Here is a 24,240-nt window from a genome sequence, read left to right as displayed (position 1 = left end):
TCTCGATTTCCTGACCTCGTGATCCGCCCGTCTCGGCCTCCCAAAGTGCTGGGATTACAGGCTTGAGCTACCGCGCCCGGCCTAGGATTGATATTTTTAAGCGAGATGTGTTCTATAGCTTTCTTTTGTCACATTTGAGGATCGTAAGGTTTAAATATCAATGACATAGAGTTATCTATTGCTTAACTTCACAGCTCCATTCCTGAAAATCAAATGTTCTAAAAGAGGGTCTCATTTCCACACCCACCCCACTTTTTTTTTTTTTTTTTTTTTTTTGAGACTGAGTCTTGCTCTGTCGCCCAGGCTGGAGTGCAATGGCACAATCTCGTCTCCACCTCCTGTGTTCAAGCAATTCTCCTTCCTCAGCCTCCCGAGTAGCTGGGATTACAGGTGCCTGCCACCACACCTGGCTAATTTTTGTATTTTTAGTAGAGACAGGGTTTCGCCTTGTTGGCCAGGCTGATCTCAAACTCCTGACCTCAAGTGATCCACCTGCCTTGGCCTCCCGAAGTGCTGGGATTACAGGCGTGAGCCACCGTGCCTGGTCCCATTATTTTAAATGGCAAAACATTATAATGTGTTATGTGTCAACTAAAAATTCATAACCAATTTTGTAAAATATAATTAAAGCACAGTTAAACAATGAAAACTAATAATCATAATAGAACATAAATGCTTAGGATATTGTTTCCTGATTACCAGTTAAAATAGCTATTAATAAGCAATTGCTTTAGATACCTCCTTTATTGAAACTTGTTGTGCTTTTCAAAAACATCCATACGTGATTCCTGTAACTTACTGTGAACAAACGTTCTCTGAAAAGAAATTTGGAGGAAACAGGCTTTATTCTAGTGAACAATTTGCAAACCAGGGAGATGCAGCATTCCTTGTAAAATGAAGGCAAAGATTTGACATTTCCTGTTAATCAAGTCCCTTTATGCAAATGAAGGATTCAGACTTGCTTGGTCTGATTGCTTGACACAGCTGAGTTCTGATTGGTCAATATAGCTGAGCTCTGATTGGCTGGGTCAGGTGAGCGGTAAAAGTTCCCAGAGTTAAAAAGGTGTGAGTGTTCTGGGACCTCTATTCAGTATATGACAGCTTCTCTCGGACTTAAATGTAGGCTCAGTTAGCCACTTGGGATCCACCTTGAAGGAATAGCTCTTTCAGGTTTCTTCACACAACCAACTGAATTTGGAATCCTGCCTGAGAGTTGTTCCCCACATTATTTTGTTAAAAACATTATATTGACTTTTGGGCATGTATACTTTTTAAAACATAAATATCAGCCAGAAAAGCCAACAACACTGTAATGAAAGATATATATGCTTTTCAGAAGCATGGACATTATAAAACTTGGCAGTGCTCTATTGGGAAATACTATCCAAGGATATATTCTGTGGGATATACCTATTATTGGTTCATAAAAATAATTAGAATGTCTTAGGGTAGCTCAAGTAGTATAGGAATTATGTGGTCTTTAAATATTTGATAGAATTATCTTGTGAAATTGTTGATGTCTGGTCTCTTTTTGTAGGTTAGTTCCTTTGTAATACCTCTTTTTCTGTATGGATGTTGGTCTGTTTAAACATTGTTGCCTCCCAAGATGAGTTTGGTACATTATATTTTCCCTAGAAATTATCCATTTGATCTAGGTTTTCCCACTTATTTACATAGCCTTAAGGGTGGCTTAAAGTTTTAAAAATTTCCCTCTGTTTCAGTGTTTTTCCTCGTCATTTTTGATCTTGTGTTTTTTGTTTTTTTCTTTTTTTCTTTGAGATGGGGTCTCGCTCTGTCGTCCAGGCTGGAGTGCAGTGGTGCCATCTCAGGTCACTGCAATCACCACCTCCTGGGTTCAAAGCGATTCTCGTGCCTCAGCCTCCCGAGTAGCTGGGATTACAGGCACGCACCACCACACACAGCTAATTTTTTTGTATTTTTAGTAGAGACGGAGTTTCACCATGTTGGCCAGGCTGATTTCGAACTCCTGACCTCAAGTGATCTGCGTTTCTCAGCCTCCCGAAATGTTGGGATTACAGGCATGAGCTACCGCGCCCAGCCCATTTTCATCAAATTTTAAAAGAAACTGTAATTTTGGCTTATGTTTGTGCTAGGTGTGTGTTTTTAGATTCTGTGGGATTTTCCACAGAGAGTATAAGATATCTGCAAATGAACAGTTTTAGTTTTTTCCTTTCTGACAAACATGCCTTTTATTTCCCTGTCTTCCCTTATTGCACTGTCTGTGACTTCCAGTACTATTTTGAATAGCTGTGACAAGAACTGACATCTTTCCTGGAGGGAGCATTCTGTCTTTCATCATTTAGTATGATATTAGCTGTAAGGTTTTTGGGTTTGTTTGTTTGTTTTTTGTTTTGTTTTGTTTTTTGGTAGATGTGCTTTATCAAGTTGAGAAAGTTCTCCTTTATTGCTTTTTTTTTTTAAAGAATATTTGTCGTGAGTGGATGAATATTGTCAAATGATTTTCTGCATCAATTGATATTATGTGTGTGTTTTTTCTGTTAATATGGTAGTTTATATTGATTGATTTTCAAATATTAAACTGGCCTTTGTCATTATGAATGACCCTACTGGTGTATAATTCTTTCTCTATGTTGCTGCATTCTATTTGCTAATATTTTGTTAAGGAGTTTTGCCTCCATATTCATGAGGGATGTTGCTCTGTAGTTTTCTTTGTTGTGCTGTCTCTGTCTGGTTTTGGTATCAGAGTGATATCGGATTAATAAAATGCTTTGAATTGAATGGATTGTCCGTCTTCTGTTTTCTAGAAGAGATTATGTTGAACTGATATTAATTCTCCTTTAAATGGGAAATTTTGCAAAGGAAGCATTTCTTTTCTGGATTTTTAAAATTACAAATATAATTTCCTTAATAGATACAGTGTTATCTATTTCATATTGGATGAGTTGTAGTAGTTTGTGCTTTCTGAGGAATTAGTCCCTTTTTTTTCTTTTTTTTTTTTTTGAGACGGAGTCTCGCTCTGTCGCCCAGGCTGGAGTGCAGTGGCCGGATCTCAGCTCACTGCAAGCTCCACCTCCTGGGTTTACGCCATTCTCCTGCCTCAGCCTCCCGAGTAGCTGGGATGGGCGCCCGCCACCTTGCCCGGCTAGTTTTTTGTATTTTTTAGTAGACACGGAGTTTCACCGGGTTAGCCAGGATGATCTCGATCCCCTGTCCTTATGATCCGCCCGTCTTGGCCTCCCAAAGTGCTGGGATTACAGGCTTGAGCCACTGCGCCAGGCCTCTTTTTTTTTTTTTTTTTTTTTTCGGGATGGAGTCTTGCTCTGTCGCCCAGGCTGGAGTGTGGTGGCGCGATCTCGGCTCACTGCAAGCTCCGCCTCCCGAGTTCACACCATTCTCCTGCCTCAGCCTCCCGAGTAGTCTACAGGCACCCGCCACCACGCCCGGCAAACTTTTTGTAAATATATATTTTTTTAGTAGAGATGGGGTTTCACCGTGTTAGCCAGGATGGTCTCGATCTCCTGACCTCCACCCGCCTCTGCCTGCCGAAGTACTGGGATTACAGGCGTGAGCCACGGCGCCCAACCGGAATTAGTCCCTTTTATTTAAGTGTGTACAGTTGTTTGTGATGTTTCCTTATTATCCCTTTGATGTCTGCATAATCTGTAATGGTAACTCCTGTCTCACTTCTTATCTTGGTAATTTGCTGTCTTCTCTCTTTTTTCTTTGTAAGTCTTACTAGGAGTTTGTATAATTTTATTGATATTTTCAAAGAAACAAATTATTGTTACATTGATTTTCTCTATTATTTTTCTGTTTGCAATTTCATTTGATTTCTACTGTTTATTATTTCCTTCTTTCTGTTTTCTTTGGGCTTCTTTTGCTCTTCTTTTCTAGTTTCTGGGGGTAGGAGCTTAGATTGTTGATTTGAGTCTTTCCTTCTTCTCTGCTGTAAACATTTAGCTCTGTAAGTTTCTCTCTTGGCAGCTGCATTCCACGGGTTTTCATACTGTATATTTTTTCAGTCCCATTTAAAAAATTTCCTTTGAGAAGACTCATGGGCTATTTAGAAGTGTGTTGTTGAGTTTCCAACCATTAGGAGATTTGCCTGTTTTTCTGTTATTGACTTTTAGTTTGATTACATTATCGTCAGTGAACATGTTCTGTATTATTTCAGTTCTTTTAAGTTTGTTAAGGTTTGTTTTATGGCCCAGGATGTGGCATATCTTGATGTATGTTCTGTGAACCTTTGAAGGGAACATGCATTCTCTGTTGTTGGTGTACATTCCCATAAGCATCATTTAGATCCTGTTGGTTGATGATGTTATTGAGTATCTTCGTTTACATTCTGATTTTCTGTCTAGGTATGTCAGTTGTTGAGAAAAGGGTATTCGGTCTCCGACTATAAATGTGGATTTATCTTTGCTCCTTTCAGTACTGTAAGTTTTTGCCTCATGTGTTTGCAGTTCTGTTTTTGGGCACATACATATTTAGGATTTCTATGTCTTTTTGATGGACTGGCCCTTTAATTGTTGTGTAATGTCCTCTATACCTGGTAATCTTCTTTCCTCTGCAGTCTACTTTATCTTATGTAGATATGTTCAGTCCTGCTTTCTTTTGATTAATATGTGCATGGTATATATTTTTTCACCCTTTCACTTTCAACCTAGCTATATAGTTATATTTGAAGTAAATTTCTTGTAGATAGCATTCATGTTTCCAATCCACTCTGTCAATTCTGTCTTTTATTTTGCATATTTAGACTGTTTACACTTAGCATAATTACTGATATATGAGGGCTTAAGTCTGTTATTTTATTTCTTATTTTCTGTTTTTTTCTTTCTGTTTTTCATTTCTTTGGTTTCCTTTTTCTCCTTTCCTGTGGGTTACTTGAATGTACTTTAGAATTCCTTTTAATTTATCTCTAGTATTTTTGAGTGTATCTCTTTTATAGGTTTTTTAAGACCTCGTATAGCTTTTTTTAGTGGTTGCCCTGTGTATTACATTACATATACATAACTTACTCCAGTTTCTTCATGTAGTCATTTTACCAGTTCATGTGAAATATAGAAGCTTTACCTCTCTTTATATCTCTTTTTCCTCCTCCATTTATTATATAATTGTCTTAAATAGCTCTTCTATGTACTTTTAGAAACACATCAGAGTATGTTATAATTTTTGCTTCAACTGTCAAACGTAATTTAGAAAAGAGGAGAAGAAAAGTGTGTTGTATTTACCTGTATTTTTACTCCTGTTATTCTTTCTTCCTTCCTGATATTCTAGTATTTCTTCTTGCATAATTTACTTTCTGTTTAGAGGAACTTCCTTAGACATTCTTTTGTGATAGGTCTGTGGGTGACAAATTCTCTTAGTTTTCCTTCATCTGAGAATGTCTTGATTTTCCCTTCATTCCTGAAGGGTATTTTCAGTGGGTATAGAATTCTGGGTTGACAGTTCTTTTTTTTTCAGCACTTGAAAAAACGTGTGCCTCTTCCTTCTGAGCTCCATGGTTTCTGATGAGAAATCTACTGTCATTCGAATTGTTTTCTTCCTATAGGTAAGATGTTGTTTATCTCTCGCTGCTTTCAAGATTTTTTTCCTTGTCTTTATATTTCAGAAGTTTGATGACAGTGTACTTTGATGTGAGTTCCTTTAAGTTTATCTTGTTTGGGGTTTGCTCAATTTCTTGAATTTGTAGGTTTATATCTTGTGCCGAATTTGGAAATTTTTCATCCTTTATGTCTTTGAATACTTCTTTAGTTCTGCCTCTCTCTCTTTTCTTTCCAGGACTCTGATGACATGAATGTTAGATCTTTTGTTATAGTCCCAAAGGTCCTTGAGCTCTATTCACTTTTTAAAGTCTACTTTCTCTCTGTTGCTCAGATTGGATCGTTTCTATTATTCTATCTTCCAGTTCACTGACTCTTTCCTCTGTGCCTTCCATTCTGCTGTAGCCCATCTATTGATTTTCTAATTTCAGTCATTGTCTTTTTCAGTTCTGAGGTTTCTATTTGGTTTGTTATATCTTCCGTTTCTTTCCTAAGACTTTATTTCTTTGCTGAGAATTTTATATTTTTCATTTGTTTTTAAGTGTGTTTTAAATTATCTGTTGAGCATTCTTATAATGGGTGTTTTTAAAATCTTTGTCAGATACTTCTAACATCTGTATCATCTTGGTGTCTGTTGATTGTGTTTTCTTATTCAAGTTGAGATTTTCCTGGTTCTTGGTGTGATGAGTGATTTTTGGTTGAAACCTAGACTCTTTGGTATTATGTCATGAGCCCTAAGTCTTATTTCCATCTTCAGTTTTAGCTTGTCTACTGTGATGCCACGCCAGCAAGTAGTGGGGCATATTAGTCCATTCTCACACTGCTATGAACAAATACCTGAGACCAGGTAATTTATAAAGGAAAGAGGTTTAATTGACTCATAGTTTCACATTGCTGAGGAGGCTTCAGGGAACTGAAAATCATGGTGGTAGGCAAAGGAGAAGCATGTACCTTCTTCACAGGGTGGCAGGACAGGGTGAGTGCAAGACACTTAACAAAACTGTCACATCTTGTGAGACTCACTATCATGAGAACAGCATAGGGGAAACCACCCCCATAATCCAATTACCTCCATCTGGTGCCTCCCTTGACATGTGGGGATTATAGGGATTACAATTTGAGGTGAGATTTGGGTGGGGACATGCCACACCACATTACAGGGGTTGTAGAGAGTTGCCCCATTATTGACAGGTGGGGATAGAAGTATAGATTCTTCACTTGAGTTCCATTGAAGCTCTAGGAGAGAAGGATTACTCATTACTGCTAGGCTAAGCTGGGAGTCTTAGCTCCCCACTAGGCCTCCATTCATACCAGCCTGACTGGGAGAGAGAGGAGTATCTTGTTACTGTTCCCCATCTGGCTGGCGTTGACACAATGGAGATAGATCTTATCACCTCAAGATAGCAGTAGAAGTCCTGACTTTCCACTAGGGCTTGCTCCATTGAGTAGGAGGAAGAGGGTGCTTCATTCCTGCTGGGTGAGACGCTACGTCTAGGCCCCCTGTGTGATCTCTACTGGCATTGTGTGTATTGGGGGTCTTGTTACCACTGGATAGGGATGAAAGTCCCTGCTCCCACTTGGCTGACTCTGAGATCACCCTAGCAGGGGCTTTGGGATGGTGGTGAGGGTGGAAGTCTAGGCTCCCCACCCAGTTTCTGCTGGTATAAGTGGAGGTACAGTCATAGTTTTTTTTTTTTTTTTTTTTTTTGGTGTGTGTGTGTAGTTTGGCTGTTGTTTCGTGATTATTGTGTATAAGTTTTATATCTCACTAGGCTGCCTCATTCCTAGTCCTTTCACGAGGGAGAGCTGGGTTTATTGAGCCTTTAAAAAATCTGTACCTATTGGCATTTCTGGGTTGTTGGATTCACTAGTACCAAATCTAGGATATATATGAAGCATAAAAGAAAACTCAAATGAGAAACTTATTATTGTGCCATTCCTCAGGTCCCAAGGTCCCTAGCCAATGTTTTCCTTCTTCATTCCACCTTTTAGAATCTTATGTTTGCCTTATATGTGATGTCCAAGGATCTTATAGATGGTAGTCTCCCCTTATCCATGGTTTCACTTCCCTAGCTTTCTGTTATCCGAGGTCCACTGTGATCTGAAAATATTTATTACATAACTACTCTTGCACTTGGGGCCATTATTAAGGAAAATAAGGGTTACTTGAACATAATTACTGCAATACCATGACAGCCAACCTCAGAACCAAGACGGCTGTTAAGTGACTAATGCAGTCCAGGTGGGACGGAGTAGAACTGTGTGGGGTTTCATCATGATACTTAGAACAGCTAGCAACTTAAAACTTAGGAATTACTTCTGGAATTTTCCACCTACATCACAATGCCTATGTCATTCACCTCGCTTCATCTCATCATGTAGGCATTTCATTATCTTACATCATCTCAAGAAAAAGATGACCGCTGGCTGGGCACAGTGGTTCATGCCTGTAATCCCAGCACTTTGGGAGGCCAAGGCTGGTGGATCACTTGAGGTTAGGAGTTCGAGACCAACCTGGACAACATGGTGAAACCCCATCTCTACTAAAAGTACAAAAATTAGCTGGGCATGGTGATGGGTACCTGTAATCCTAGCGACTTGAAAGGCTGAGGCAAGAGAACCTCTTGAACCCGGGAGGTGGAGACTGCAGTGAGCAGTGAGCTGTGATCGCGGCACTGCCCTCCAGCCTGGGCAACAGCGAGACTCTGTCTCAAAAAAAAACAGAAAGAAAGAAAGAAAGAAAAAAAAGAGGTGACCGCCAATATCTGTAGGAACCAGTTTCGTGTTATCTTTTAAGTTTCTGATGGATTTGTAGAGCTCCGCCTCCCAGGTTCACGCCATTCTCCCGCCTCAGCCTCCCGAGTAGCTGGGACTACAGGTGCCCGCCACCACGCCCAGCTGATTTTTTATATTTTTAGTAGAGACGGGGTTTCACCATGTCAGCTGGGATGGTCTCGATCTCCTGACCTCGTGATCCACCTGCCTTGGCCTCCCAAAGTGCTGGGATTACAGATGTGAGCCACCGCGCCCGGCCCGTGGCCACTTTTATATTTCTGATAGCCTTCCCTCCCTCCCTCCTTCCCTCCTTCCCTTGATAAACTCTTGTTTCCCTGAGGTTTTGTCCACTTAAATGGTCTATCAATGCCTCAGTCTTTGTCTTTCTTGATCTTCTCTACTGTATTTTTGTTTTCTGTTTCACTAATTTCTGTTCTTGTTTATTACTTCCTTCTACTTTGTGTTTGTGTACTGTAATATTCCTTCTCCAATGTATTAGTTGGATAGTCAGCTCATGACATTGAACTTTTCTACTTTGCTAATGTGTTTAAAACTGTAACTTTCACTCTTAGAGTTATTTTAGTTATATATATATTTAATATATATATTTTAGTTATATATTGAAAGTTTACATTTTTTGTTTTAATTTTTTTCCAAGCGTGATTAAGATTTCTTGTTTGATTCATGAGTTTTTTTTTTAAATAAGTATGATTTTAAATTTCTAATTGACAGAGATTTCTCTATCTTGTTCTTTTTCCCCGTGTTTTGCAATTGATCCCATTATTCCTTTTCATATTTCATCACTCCTTATATTTCAGATCATCCATTTGGATTTCTTTTTTTTTTTTTTTTCCTTCTGCTTGAAGAACAGCTTTCCTAAATTTTTTTTTTTTTTTTTTTTTTTTTTTTTGGGACGGAGTCTCACTCTGTCGCCCAGGCTAGAGTGCAGTGGTGGCATGATCTCGGCTCACTACAAGCTCTGCCTCCTGGGTTCAAGTGATTCTCCTGCCTCAGCCTTCCAAGTAGCCCACTGCCATGCCTGGCTAATTTTTTATATTTTTAGTCGAGATGGGGTTTCGCTGTATTAGCCAGGATAGTCTCGATCTCCTGACCTCGTGATCTGCTCACCTCCCCCTAATTTCTTTTAGTGAGGTTTGATGGTGGTAAATTCTCTTGGCTTGCCTGAACAGTCTTTTTTTTGCCATTGTTTGTGAGAAGTGGTTTTACATCGTAGAGAATTCTCATCTGTTACCTTTCTTTCAGCGTATTGAGACTGCTCCACTGTCTTCTGCCTTCTGTTGTTTCTGTTGAGAAGCCAGTCATTCGTCTAAATTGTTGTTCACATGTATGGCTCTGTCTTCTCTCTGGGGCTGCTTAAATAAAATCCTTTTTATTGTGGAGAATTGAAACATACGGGAAAGTGGAGAAAATGCAGTGAACTCCCGTACTCCGTCTCCACCCTCGGCAGTCACCCACATTTCGCCAGTATTGTTTCACTTATGCTGCTTCTTGCTTTCTTGTGTATCATTTTAGGTATAATATGCCAGTAAGCGTCTCTGACAATTAAGGATTTATCATAGCCATAGAGCATTGTCACACTTAGCAATGTTGATAATAATTCCCTGATATTATCTAACACCTCTTCCAAGTTCTAATTTTACTAGTTATTTCAAAAATAACTTTTTACAGTTGGTTTGAGTCAGGATTCAAACGAGGTTTACTCATTTGAGTTTGCTTAATCTGTCTAAGTCTCTTTTACTTTAAAACAGTTTTCCTCTCCTTATTCATGCCATTTATTTGTTGAGGAGAACATATGGTTTGTTCTGTAGAATTTCTCAGTTTGGTTGTTTGCGTCGTGGTGGTGTTTGGTACAGTTCCCTGTCCTCAGTGCATTCTGTTACCTGGTAATTAGATCCGGAACAGGGCTTCTAAGCCTTGGAGCTGTTGAAGCTGTATTGTGGACCGTGGCCTCTGCATTTTAGGATGCCTAGCAGCATCCCTGGCCTCCACCCTCTCAATGCCAGGAGCACCCCCTAGTTGTGACAACCAAAAGATGTCTAGAGACTGTTGTGAATCCAGGCCGGGCACGGTGGCTCACACCTGTAATCCCAGCACTTTGGGAGGCCGAGGTGGGAGGATCACCTGAGGTCAGGTGTTCGAGACCATCCTGGCCAACATGGTGAAACTCCGTCTCTACTAAAAAATACAAAAATTAGCCAGGCGTGGTGGCAAGCGCCTGTAATCCCAGCTACTCAGGAGGCTGAGCCAGGAGAATCACTTGAACCCGAGAGGTGGAGGTTGCAGTGAGCTGAGATCGTGCCATGCACTCCAGCCTGGGTGACAGAGCAAGACTCTGTCTCAGAAAAAAAAAAAAAAGGGAGAGACGGAAAGAATCCAGTTCCCTTCTTTTGGAAGGCTTCCAGGTGGTCGTGTACACTTCCTGCCTCATAGTATCAGGAGCTGTGTCATGTCTGGTGTCTCTCTGGGTGATACTAACATGGAACAGTGGGTTTAGCCTGATCTGCCATTGTAAAGTTCTCCACTGGTCTTTCCCCAAATGGTTCTAGTGACATAGATGATTGTTACCCAGATCTATGATTTCAGTGAGGGTCACAAAATGGTGAATTTATAATTTCATGATTCTTTCTGTGTTTGTTATTTTGACTTTTTCTGTAAGAAAGATCTTACCTCATCAACTGCTTGGTTACCCTGAAATGCAGTTTGTATGTGTATTGAACAAGGTACTTGCTTCATTCTGTCCCTTTATTTATAAGTTTTCAAAATAAGGAATCAATGCCCTTTAACAAATAGGACCAGTGAGGGCTATAAGCAAATTATTATTGTAAATTTTTGAATTTGAATGTGTTTGATGTATTTCAGTTCTTTGCAGTCACTATTACTTTTGGTGCTTAAATTGTCCTATCTTGGCCTTTGTTCACCCTTTCAAGTTGATTTTCTGCCCTTCTCACAGGCCTGGAATAGAGTTTGACAATTCTCTGGTTTTCCTTTATGACAGCATGTTCCAGGATCATTGTGCACGCTTCCTGCCCCCGATCTGGAATTGCTTATTTCTTCAAGAAGCAGCACACGCTGGACACTGCTATGATTTCTGTAGATTCCACCCTGTCACCCCCCATACTCTGGTGGCCTTTGCCTCCAGGGCCTTCCTCTTCAGCTCCTCTTTAGAGACTTCCCTTGGACTACGGGAACCACGGGAAGTGCATGGGAGTTTGCATCCCCCAAGGTGGCACTTAGCCAATGAAGGGAAGGTGCAGGTGTAGGAGAGCCAGCTCTCTGGCTTCAGTCAGGACAACCTTCTGGTTCAGACGAGAGCCCAGAGTGTCTCTGTGGGAGCCTGAGCCACCTTTGCAGGACTTGGTCTGAAGCGCACCCTTGCTTGGCTTCTTCACTTCCCTGTCTTGCTTTTCTCTTCCCTTCTGGTTTCTTCTGGGAGCCCGTCCCACCTCACAGTGTGCTTCTGTAGAACCTGACTCGAGACGCCTTGGCTCCTTTGATAAGATATTTAGAGACAGTCATCTGTGGTCGTTGCTACTGGGTTCTTACTGCTTTCAGGCTTTTTGGTGGGCTTTTTAAAATGAGAAAAGTGGCCGGATGCGGTGGCTCATGCCTGTAATCCCAACACTTTGGGAGGCCAATGTGGGCGGATCACCTGGTGTCAGGAGTTCAAGACCAGCCTGGCCAGCGTGGTGAAACCCGTCCCTACTGAGAAGAAAACAAAAGTTTGTAAAAATTAGCCGGATGTGGTGGGGCATGCCTTCAATCCCAGCTACTCAGGAGGCTGAGAGAGGAGAATCCCTTGAACCCAGGAGGTGCAGATTGCAGTGAGCCAGGATCGCACCATTGCACTCCAGCCTGGGCGACAGAGCAAGACTCCATATGAAAAAAAAAAAGAGAGAGAAAAAGATGTCATTAATTCCATGGCCTTTGTAATTCAAATAGAAGATTGTAGGATTTTAATCTCACTTTTGTATTTATTTCTCTTTTCTTCTATCCTGAAAATGTCTTTTAGTCTTTTTACCTTGCTTATTCTCTTTTTTTAAATGGTATTGTTTAAAAGTTTTTTCTTTCCTAATTATTTGCTTCTACTGCATAGAAATACTAAGCAGTTTCATCTGTTGGTTCTGCATTCAGCCACGGAATTGTCGAACTCTCATTACTCTAAGTAATTTTCCTGTAGATTATTTTGGTTTTTTTGGACACAGTTGTACCATCTGTGACTATATCATTTTTGACCCATGAATTCTTCAGTCTTTTTTTCAGTTTCCAAATGTAAAATTTTAATATTAATTAATCTCTTTGTTTCTGGTTTCTGTCTTAATTTCTAACTTAAGTGCACTGTGATTAGGAGAACATGGTCTGTATGATAGTTTTCTTTGAAACTCATTTGCAGTTGCTCTGTGCCTGGGCTGTATAGTCAGCTTTTTCCTTTGTTCTTGTTCTGTATGTGCTTCAGAGGGATATGTTTTCTCTAATTTTGTGAGCTCTGAGCTTTTTATATTTGTATGCTAAATCAGGTTTGTTAGTTGTATTACTCAAATATTCTTTATATTCGTTAATAGTTTGCTTGATTGACCTGTCAGTAATTTTTTTTTTATTTTTATAGATTTAGGGGGGACAAATGCAGTTTTGTTACATTAGATCTATTGCATAGTGATGACGTCTGGGCTTTTCGTGTAGCCATCACCTGGGCTCAAGCGATCCTCCCACCTCAGCCTCTGCAGTAGTTGGACCACAGGCGCACCACCATACCCAGCTAATTTTTTGTATTTATTGTAGACATGGGGTTTCTCCATGTTGCCCAGGCTGGTCTTGAACTCCTGGGCTCAAGTTATCCACCCACCTCGGCCTCCCAAAGTGCTGGGATTACAGTTATGAGCCACCATGCCCGGCCTGTGTTTACTTATTTTATGTATCTCATCTAAGAATTCCTATATCTGAAGTCTTTAGGGGTGTGAGTGTACGCATTGTTTCTGCTGTTTTTAGGGGTCTAAGTGAGTGTACTCATTGTTTCTCTTGTGTCTTTCAGTCATGGTGACCTTGTTTCATGGTGTGTTTGGTGCGATTTTTTGAGTTCATATATGACTGATCTTAATCCTCTGTATTAGGGTTTTGTTAGAGGTACAGAACTAATAGAATGTATATCCTCTATATATTTATATATATCCTATATATATGATATGTCTATCTATCTATATATATGAAGTCTTTAGGGGTGTGAGTGTATCCTATATATCATATATATAGGATATACACTATATATATGATATATATATGGGAGTTTATTAAGTATTAGCTTACATGATCACAAGGTCCCACGATAGGCACTCTGCAAGCTGAGAAGCAAGGAGAGCTAGTCCGAGTCCCACATCTGAAGAGCTTAGAGTCTGATGTTTGAGGGCAGGAAGCATCCAGCATGGGAGAAAGATGTAGGCTGGGAGGTGAAGCCCGTCGTCTCGTTTTCACGTTTTTCTGCCTGCTTTACATTTGCTGGCAGCTGGTCCGATTGTGCCCACCGGATCAAGGGTGGGTCTGCCTTCCGCAGCCACTGACTCAAATGTTAATCTCCTTTGGCAACACCCTCACAGACACGCCCCGCATCAGTACTTCGTATCCTTCAATCCAGTCAAATTGACACTCAGTATTAAACATCACATCCTCCTTTTCTCAACCAGGGTTTTATGAGGTGATTAAGCCCTACAGAAAATGAATTAACTACGTTTTCAGTTTTCCCAAGGATGGAACATAGCTTGTATCTCTCCAGATGTATAGGAGAGAAATCCTTTCTCTTGGGGTATCTTGGGAAATAACAGCTTAAATTATCTCCAGTTTCCCCCTAATCTGTGGGGATTCTGTAGGCCAACTGAGGAAGGTTTTTGTCAGAGCGGATTTGCACTTGTTGTTTCCAGAAGCCTGGGGTGCTGCCAGTCTGGGCTTACTTTAGCTCCCTTTTGGGGATGATTCTCATTCAGCTTCCCCACCCTGAAGTGAGCCCAAGGCTTGGCACTCCTACCCCTGCACTGGAAAGGGCAGTTCCTCAGTTCAGCCTCAAGGGGGACCTGTGCTGCCGTCGCCTGCTGTTAGGAGGAGTAAAGCACCTGGGCCATGTCTGCCCGTGGCTGTTTTTGGTGAAGGCTTTCTTCCTTTCTGTATTCCCCTCCAAAGCTCGCTGTTTTGCTTCATTGTCTCCTATTTCAGGGATTTAATTTTTTTAACTATTAAGTCTTTTTAAAAATAGCCTTTCTCCAACAATGACTTCAGTCTGTTGCAGTTTTCATTTTTTCCTTTCCATTCTTTCTTCTGCTTTGACTTAATTGACATTTTTTCCCTATGATTGATCATATGACTTTCATATGATTTCCTATGTTGTAGTAAATCAATTTCATGAGAAATAGTTCCATCCAAGCTCTGGCATCTTCGTTATATTTATTTTGAGCAACAAAAGTCTTCATTGAATCCAGACTGATTCTTTTTTCCCAGTTTACTTAAGTTAATTAATTATTCATTTATTTTAGAGATGGAATTTCATTATGTCACCCAGACTAGAGTATAGTGGTGCCATTGTAGGTCATTGTAACCTCGAACTCTTGACCTCAAGTGATCCTCCTGCTTCAGCCTCTGGAGTCGCTGGAACTGTATGTACGTGCCAACACACCCAGCTAATTTTTTAATTTTTAAATTTCTTTGTAGAGACAGGGTCTGTCACCATCTTGCCCAGGATGGTCTCATTGCTTATGGTCTCATTGCTTGAGACTCCTGGGCTCAAGGGATCCCTTCCACCACAGCTGTGGCATGTTTAATATCCATAGTATGGTGCTTCTTATAAATATTGCATATTTTATGTAGTCAGTTTATGGTTGTGCATTTTATAATTTTTGTTATTGTAAAAGAACTTACAACATACGCCTGTAAGCCCAGCACTTTGGGAGGCCAAGAAGGGCAGATCGCTTGAGGTCAGAAGTTTAAGACCAGCCTGGCCAACATGGCGAAACGCTGTTTCTACTAAAATTACAAAAATTAGCTGGGTGTGGTGGCGAACGCCTGTAATCCCAGCTACTCGGGATGCTGAGGCAGGAGAATGGCGTGAACCCGGGAGGCGGAGGTTGCAGGATGGTACCACTATACTTCAGCCTGGGCAACAAGAGCGAAACTCTGTCTCCTATCTCAAATTTAAAAAAAAAAACAAAAAAAAAACAAACTTACAACAAAAACTTTTGGGAATACTTATTTTTGTGGGCGTACTTCATTTCCTTAGCAGGTAATGTCTAATAAATTAGTCGAATTTTTTAGGGCTTCAAGTAAGTTTTGCCAGATTGCATTCTCAGATTACATAATTTTCATTTTCAACAGGGAAGTGTGATGGTGCCCATTTCAAAAGTGGTGGCTTTAAACAGCTTGTGCTCGTGGGTGGGGGCTGGTTATCTTGGCTCTGGAGCCAGCATCCTCAGTGGTATAGACCCCGACTGCTGTGGCCTTGACTGTTTTCATGCTCATCTCGAAGCTTTTTTTTCTCTGGCACAGCCTTTCTCTGCAGGGCTTCACAGTGGCCAGTAGTCAAGGGCTCCGCAGCGGGCTGTCGATTAGCACTTTCACTTTGTTGCTCTTTAAAATCCTATTTGCTTTGATATTTCTTTAAAGAATTCAAAATGAGTTGCAGCAGTGGGAGGCGGCTCCAAGTCACTGCACGTCTTCCTTGGTGTCCCGGAGGTCTCGAGCTCTGTCACCTACCACAATTAAAATATACAGTAGGATAGTGGAAAATGAAGAATTATTGTACAAAAATCACTGGGCAGGGACAACAAAATTTACCTTAAAAAACAACAAGGTGGTGGCCATGTTAGCCCTGGGGAGTTTGATTTGTGGGAGCACAGCTGGGGTGGGGTGGGGTGCTGAGCGGCAGAAGATGGGCCCTGGGGGAAGGAGGCGACGAGTGGGGGGCTGGCGAGGGAGCAGGGCCTGAGCAGAGGCTGGGTTCCCCCCGGGAAGAGTGTCCTTCCAAGCTCTGTGGCCTCACAGGACCCTCTCCTGGGATCCCGAGGAAGAAAATCCCAGGTCAAGGGAGACTGGACAATGAGGTACAGGGAGCCCTTGTGGGTTTGCGGGTTGGGGCTGGCCCCTGCTCCTCCCTGTGCTGCGGGTTCGCAGTCCCAGCAGAGGCAGTGGGAAGGTATTACCAGGCTCTGGGCTTCTCAGCGCATCGAGACCCGCCAGTGAGGCAGGGGGGTCCACAGCCACAGAGGCAGTGCTGGGTTCTGTGTTGTTCCCAACCTTGGTGCAGCAAGAGGTGAGGAAGGGTCTGTTCACGTCTCTGCGGCAGACAGTGGTCCTGGCTGTCTTAGACCGTGGTTGTGTGTGTGAAGCGGTGTTCTTAGCTGCAGGCCCATCCCTAGTGGGCCTGTGAGGACCTGACGCAAGTGCTGGGGGCATGGGAGCTGGGAGAGAGCCACGCGATGTGACTTTGTGTGTACCACACTCCTTACTCAGTGGCCCTGTGTCCTTGTAGGTGGTCACGTGGACCTGGAAAGCCAAGCAGAGGGGAAGAAGGAGGTAGAAGCGGATGACTTGATGAGGAGCGGCCCCCGGCCCATCGTCCCGTACAGCTCCATGTTCTGTTTAAGCCCCACCAACCTGTGAGTCTCCTTGCCTGCTGGTGTGTGTGGCTGCCCACTCACCCCTGCATCACGACCCATGGGAACACAGTAGCCAGCACGCACTGATTGTGCACACTTATGTAGACAAACGCCTCTGAGTACCACAGCAGTCCCCAGAGGCATGTGCCCGTGTGGCCTCATTCTGCAGAAGAGGACGCGGGCACAGGAGGTTCTGTGACTGTTCACAGGCAGCCTCAGCAGAGCTGGGATGCGCTCCAGGCCCGGGCTCCTCACCTCCTATGTGGCGTGTGTGTGTCTCTGCACACAGGGACCCCGTCTGCCCTGTCTCTCAAACACACTTCCATCCCTGGCGCCTGTGTGGCATGCATGTGTGCACTGTGTTTAATTGCATGTCTGTCCGTGTGTCCGCGCCTGCGCTTTTCATGCATCCGTCATCCACTCTTCAGTCCGGGGCCTCCATTAGTCCAGCCAGTGTTGATGTGGCAGACAGCACTCTAGGTGCTGGGAGTAGCTAGGAATGAACAAAACAGGTGAGATCCCCTGTCCTTGCTAAACCTGTGTGCTGGTGGGAGAGATAGACAACAGACACGACAAATAAGTAAAAGACATAAGATGCAGATAGTGATAAGTGCTGGGAAGAAACACAAAGCAAGGCAGGGAGATGCGGACCATTGGGCGCTAAAACATAGATGAGAAGGTCAGGTGGGGCTTCTGGGGTGAGACTGGAGCAGAGCTTTAGGAGAAGGAGGCAGAGGGAGAGGCAGAGCAGAGGTGGAGCCACACAAGAGCTTGCCCAGCCAGAGCAGGGGCTGGGCAGGTGCCCGGGAGGGCAGAGGGCAGCAAGGCTGCATGGACACGCCCCTGTTGGTTACTAATCTGTCCATCCCCTTCTTTTTTCACCACCCAACCGTCTTTCCACCAAGCCCTGTGTTACCCCTCTTCCTGCCTCCTCCCTCCCATCATTCTTTTATCCAACACACGTGTCTTGGGAGTTTACCGTGCTCTGCTGTGGTTAGGAGTAAAGCGGTCATGGAGACAGACATGGACCCTGCCATGTCAGGACTAGCAGTGCAGTGGCAGGTGAGGGGTGGTAACCCGGTGTGGAAATGGAGACACAGGAAGGCACTGGCATTCTGGGAGCAGGTGAGAGAAGGCCAGGGAGGTTTTCTGGTGGCAGTGACATCTTGGTTGAAACCTGAAGGATGAGTAAGAGTTAAGGTGAAGAGCGGAGAAGGGAGGAACTAGCGGAGTGTTCACAGTAGCCCAGAAGTAGAAGCCAGCAGTCGGCAAACAGCGGAGGACAGAGCTGGGTTGGAACACAAAGGGTAGGCGGGGCTAGCTGGGTGTTCTCTTGCGGCGTTGGGGGGGTCACACCATCCCGGAGCACACTGAGAAGCGTGGGCCATGTGCACGGTGGGGGCACTCAGATTGCAGCCCAGCGGGGCCCTTTTATGGGGAGACTGCAGATGGAGGCCACTGAGTAGATGGTAAGGGTTTCAGGGAGGGGCAGTGGTGGTTAGACCAGGGTACTCATAGTGGTGAGGTTTGGAAGTTAAGTGTGTGTGGAGGAATTTTAGTGGCAGGATCTACAGAATTTGGTGATAAATTAGATGTGGAAGGGGAAGGAGACATCGAGGATGACACCCAGTTTCTGCCTGACAGTGGCGGAAGGCACTGCATTCACCGAGACCAGCAGTGCTGCTGGGGTCCCGCCTGCAGACCTTGCAAAGCCTGGGGCGGCTGGGGATGTCTCATGGCCAGGTGGACTTAGGATCTGAGCTGGGGTAGAGCTGAGTGCCAGAAACCCAAGACACAAGTCGGAGTGGATGACGGCTGAATTAGAAGGAAAGGCAGCTCTTTTAAGGAGGGGAAGTGGCAAGGGCGGAGGCAGCAGCAGGCTGGCGGTGGGCCGGGGATGAACAGCTCTGTGGACACAGGGGCAGGAGCTAGATGGCAGAGTTCCCTTCAAGGAAGAGGGAGATGTGGGCAGCCGCTTAAGGTGGATGGCCCTTGGGGGTTCGTAGGTGTGGGTGAGAGGAAGAGCTGAGAGGGACTGGGGGCGGTGGGCATGCCTGCGAGGCAGGGGAGGCACCGCCAGAGCACAGCCCTTGTGATGGGTAGGTGCTCAGTAATATTGAACAAGTGAGTCAGGCAGATGGGACTGGAGCAAAAGGCGAGCATGTGGCAGTGTGTGGAGCATGTTCATATGCACCCTGGGAGCCTGGACAGGGCACACACCGCGCACAGGCCCCAGAGAACTTTCCTAGGGCGAGAGAGACCTGCTCTCCCTGAGAATGTTGATGCTGAAATTCTTCCTCTCTGAGCAACTCCCTCCCTGCTGCCCACAGCTGACCTCTTCTGTGAAAGGGCTGGGTAGTTGATGCTGTTGGCGTTAGACTGCTGTTGGCTGCATGGACAGTTGGTAATGAGTGGATGTAGCTGTACTCCAGTGAAGTTTTATTCACACCAGCAAGTCAGCCCGATCTGGCCTGTGAGCTTTGCTTTGTTGACCCCTGCTGTGAGGGTCTGCAGCCTTCCCCACTCCCTATCCCAGGAGGCCCTCTCAGGAATCTCAGCCGCCCTCCGTCACCTGGCTGCCACCTCCAACCACAGGGACCAAGCGAAACTCTGGGGCCACAGCTTCCTGAGGCAGCCCAGAGCCGTTTCTGCGGGACGGGCTGAGCCTCTCCTGTGGCAGGGGGCTGGCGCACCCAGCGGGTGGGCCTTGTGATCCGTGCGTTCCCTCACAGGCTCCGCCGCTTCTGTCACTACATCGTGACCATGAGGTACTTCGAGATGGTCATTCTTGTGGTCATCGCCTTGAGCAGCATCGCCCTGGCTGCTGAGGACCCAGTGCGCACGGACTCGCCCAGGAACAATGTGAGTGGCCCGGGCGGCCGGGCCCCCGTCAGGCTGTGGGGCGGGAGCTGGGTGCCTTCCCAGGAGCCCAAGGGGCTGGGGTGGGACTGGTGTCCTGTCTTCTCACAGGACACCCCTCCTTCCTCTCTCTGTGTGCCTGGGAGTGCAGGACCAAAGGTCTGGAGACAGGAAGACGGTGCGGCAGAGGGGGCCTGTTCCCAGACAGGCTTGTCGGAGACCCCCTCCCAGCACCGTTGTCCACAGGCTTGCTGGCTGCCTGGCTGACTGCTTAGAGGCCTGGAGGAAAACCTCGGAGCCACCGAGGGCACCCTGGCTTGGGTTTCAGCCCAGCCTTTGAGAGTAACCTTCCTTTTGGTTTCAGGCTCTGAAATACCTGGATTACATTTTCACTGGTGTCTTTACCTTTGAGATGGTGATAAAGGTGAGATATGTGGCTGCCCCTCGTGACCCCAGTGTTTTGCTCTCCCTCCCTCATGATTGAGATGGGACCAGGGCAGGGGTTGAACCACGATTCCTATAAACTCTTAAGACATATGGTAGGTGTGAACTGGGTGTGTGCTCAGCACGTGAACGTGTGCCAAGAGGCTTTGTCGTTCACTGAGGAAATCACGTCCCCCACTGGGGGTGCTCCCCAGCGTCGTGCCTGGGCCTCCACTTGCCCTGGTTTCTTGAACACATGAGCTACAGTCTCTCTCCAGTGTGCACATGTGGGCGGAGGCCGTCCCTCTTGGGACAGCAAAGGAGGAGGGCTGCGTGGCATTGGCTCGGGGAGGAGGAGACCTGGGAGAGAGTGTTGGAAGATTGTTGGAAGTGGGTGCTGAAGACTTGAATTTAGGAGGGCATTTGTCTTATGATAGATTCAGAGTCCTTCCCCGTCTGCCTCTAAGTGTTGGTACGAGGTCCCCCCATATCACTGTCTGACTAGTGTGGCCCTTGTGCGTTTATGCAGGTGTGCCTTCAGTGTGATTGAGTGTGCACACAGCTGCACATCCATGACTTCCGTGCAGCTTAGGATGTGTGTGTGCCCGCATGCATGCACACAGGGAGGCGTGTGCGTATGGAGCACCGACAGCAGATGCATGAACACGTTACCTCTGCTATTTCACTCTTCCAAAATTTTGCGGGGTGGGCGTCATCCCTATTTTACAGACACTTAGTGAGGTTATGGTGCTGGCCCAGAATTGCAGCAGCAGGAGTGACAGAGCCAGGATGCAAGTGAAGGTCTGTGGAACTGCCGTCCTGCTGCTCTGAGCTTGCCTGCAGGGGATCTGGGCGAGCTCTGAGCTCCCTGGGGCCATGTGTGCCTACAGCTCTGTGGTGGAGGAGCAGATGGAGATGGAGGCCTCAGTCTTATTCAGGCTGAAGGGAAGCTGGGAGCCCAGGCAGGATCTCAGCTGGTCATGAGCCATGTAGGGATATTTGGGTCCACGGCATTGAGGTCCAAAGGCCCACTGAGGCCCTGCGGGGTGTGACCTAGGCCGTGCCTCCCTACTCTGGCAGGGCATGCGCAGGTGTCTCTAAGGTGCACTGAAGTCACAGGTGTGCACATGCGTGCGCACTCAGCCACACTGAGCCTTCCACGGGGACCTAGAGCTATATTCCTCCCTCATGACTCTGGAGCCTAGCTCTGCCTGTCTTCCTGGGTTTGTTTTGTTTTTTTGAGACTAGGTCTCACTCTGTCACCCAGGCTGTAGTACAGTGGCGTGATCTCAGCTCACTGCAGTCTCTGTGTCCTGGGTTCAAGCAATTCTCATGCCTCAGCCTCTCAAGTAGCTGGGATTACAGGTGTGCACCACCACGCCCAGCTATTTTTTGTATTTTTAGTGGAGATTTTTTACTATGTCATCCAGGCTGGTCTTGAACTCCTGAGCTGAGGTGATCCGCCTGCCTCAGCCTCCCAAAGTGCTGGGATTACAGGCTTATGTAAGCCACCGTGCCTGGCCATGTTTTACTTTTTCTTGAGAGACAGGATTTCAGTGTGTTGCCCCGGCTAGTCTCCAACTCCTGGGTTCAAGCAATCTGCCTGCCTCAGCCTCCTCAAAGTGCTGGGATTACAGGCATGAGCCCCCGCGCCTGGCCTCTGCCTATCTTTTCTGGATGATCATGTACCTGAAGTGTGTTTCTCCCTCCTAGATGATCGACTTGGGACTGCTGCTTCACCCTGGGGCCTATTTCCGGGACTTGTGGAACATTCTGGACTTCATTGTGGTCAGTGGCGCCCTGGTGGCGTTTGCTTTCTCGTAAGTAACGTTTGCTCTGCTCTGGCGGGGGAGAGCCCCCAGAGTCACGATGGGCATGAGGGTGAGGGAAGAAGGAAGAGGCCCTGCTGTGGGCCTCCCTGGGCTGCCTGTGGCTCTGTCGCTGTCTATGTGGGACTGTCCCTGCCTGCTTGGGGCGGGGCTGCGTGGGGTTGGGGGGCCTGAGGTCTGTCTGTGGCTCTCAAACTAGGTAGGGCCCTGGCGTGGCCTGTGACCCTGGGACCACCGCCCCCTGCCTGGAGGGGTGGGGACTGTGTGGGGCTGGGAAGCCCTGGTGTGGCCTGTGGCTCTGGGACCGGGTGGCACAGCCTCTGGTGTGCCCAGCGTTTGCCTCCCAGGGTCCTTGGAGGCAACTTCACCTTGACCCGCTCTGAGGCAAGTCTGCTCCTGACCCGGGGAGACCTCTGGTGCTTTCGCCCAAGGCAGAACTGGTGGTCGCCTTCCCCTCTTGGGGCATTAGACGTCTCTGACTCCCGAGCCAGTGGCACTTGGCCCTGCTGTGGCTGGACCTGGAATTGGCTTCCTCAGACCCTGCATGGAGGCTGTCGTTGGGGGCTCAGCTACAGCTGGGGATGGGAATACAGCGGGGAGTTGTGGGGTGAGATCCAGAGACAAGGGAGACCCCTAGTGGACGACAGATATGAGGGAGGGTCCACATCTCTCCGAGCCGCTGGGAGGGCTGCTCCTGGTGCCACTGACTCTGTTCTCTTTGTCTTCCTCTTGCTGGACTCGGCAGGAGCTTCGTGGGGTAATGCCTGCTTTCCCCCACACGCTGCCCCTGACATCACAGCATTCCAGCAGCCCCTCTTGGGTCATTTCATCTCCAGCCTCACCCCCCGCTCATCCACCTTCACCCCATCGGGGCGCATGCTGTCGGGAGCCACGTCCCCGGCCAGGGGTTCCTGCCATGCCTCTGGGAGCGGGGCGGGGAGCTGGGCTGGAGCTGGGCATGGTCAGCTCTTGGTGAGGAGCTTCCTGGTGAGCAGGCTGTCCCCAGTGAGGGCTGGAGACTGGGGCCATGGCCTGGAGGGCAGCAAGGGCTCCGGGAGGGAACTGCCACCTGCGGCCACAGCCCAAGGACCGGGAACATCGTAAGGTGCTTCCAGTGCAGCTCCTCTCCGGAAGACCGGCGTTCTTTCCTCTCTTTCCTCTCCACCCCAGCCCCCTGCAGTTCCCACTGTCTCCTCTTTCTGTGATAAAGGAATGAGAACTTTGCTAAAGCATCAACATAGGCCTTGGGAGTGGGAACACTGCAGCCAGGGGACCCCAGTCAGGAGGAGGGGAAGGGGTTGGGCCCATCCAAGTGGCCTCAGAGCAGGAGAAAAGGAGTAGGCCCCAGATGGAGACTCCCCTAGAAAGCCTCATTTACTGGGTGACAAAACAGTATCCCCTCCCTCCTGCCCCTGTCCGCTCTTCCCTCAGCTGGTGGAGGAAGCTGGTTTGACAGGGTGTCAGGAGCACTGGGGTGATGGAGACAGGAGGCTGGGTTCTTCCCACCTGGAAGCGTTTCAGGGGGAGTTGATCTGATTCTGGAGTTTAGGCGACAGTCAGGGGAGAAGAAGGGACACGGCTCAGGGTGACTGAGCACTCCCTGCTCAGCCCCAGAGAGCCCCAGGAAGAGCACAGGGGGCAGGGCTGCCCCTACAAGCTGGCCTTCCCCGGGGAATGTGGTGGGATGTGGCCTCTGAGCAGGGTGGGGAAGGGCTCCATGTGTGAGTGAATCCCACCCAGCCCTGAGGCCTCAGCTCCCACCCTCACCTCCCACCAAGTAGAGTGGCTTTGCTTCTGAGAAAGGGGACCTTCTTAGGAGGAAACCTCCTCGACACTGCTGGCCCGGCCTCAGTAGGGTCATGGGAGGTCCAGTCTCCAGAACCTGCTAATTTCTGTGTCCCTGACAGGCTGAGGCAGCTACATGGGTCTGCCCTGGCTTTTTTTTTTGGAGGGACCCTGATCGAGGCCCGCTGGTTCTGTACTGCTTGCTTCTGTGCCTGGAATTTTCTTTCCCCGACTTCCTGTCTTGCTGTCCGTGCCCTGCATGAGTTTTCCTGTCTGCTGCTTTCTGGGTCGCGTTGATATGTCTGTCTCTGTGGCTCCTCCTCCGTCCCTCCCTCCCTCTCCCCTTGTTTGTCTTAGTCCACCCTGCCTCTTGCATTGCCTCTGTATTGGTCT

The 24,240-nt window shown here is 46.6% G+C and overlaps 1 protein-coding gene across 3 annotated transcripts in view; it reads left to right on the top strand.

Annotated features, from left to right (window-relative positions):
- CACNA1B (calcium voltage-gated channel subunit alpha1 B) overlaps window positions 1–24,240 on the top strand; it is a 255,490-nt gene that overhangs the window by 154,250 nt on the left and 77,000 nt on the right. For all 3 annotated transcript variants that reach the window (XM_023227714.2, XM_031934108.1, XM_023227715.1), the window contains exons 21-24: window positions 16,825–16,951; window positions 19,684–19,813; window positions 20,175–20,234; window positions 21,947–22,053. In XM_023227714.2, the coding sequence (XP_023083482.1) occupies window positions 16,825–16,951; window positions 19,684–19,813; window positions 20,175–20,234; window positions 21,947–22,053 (424 nt within the window). The remainder of the gene's footprint in view (window positions 1–16,824; window positions 16,952–19,683; window positions 19,814–20,174; window positions 20,235–21,946; window positions 22,054–24,240) is intronic.

This window comes from Piliocolobus tephrosceles, chromosome 14, assembly GCF_002776525.5.
Source record: "Piliocolobus tephrosceles isolate RC106 chromosome 14, ASM277652v3, whole genome shotgun sequence".
NCBI lineage: Eukaryota > Metazoa > Chordata > Mammalia > Primates > Cercopithecidae > Piliocolobus > Piliocolobus tephrosceles.
Note: the sequence above shows the minus strand (reverse complement) of the source record. Positions and strands in the feature narration are given on the sequence as shown.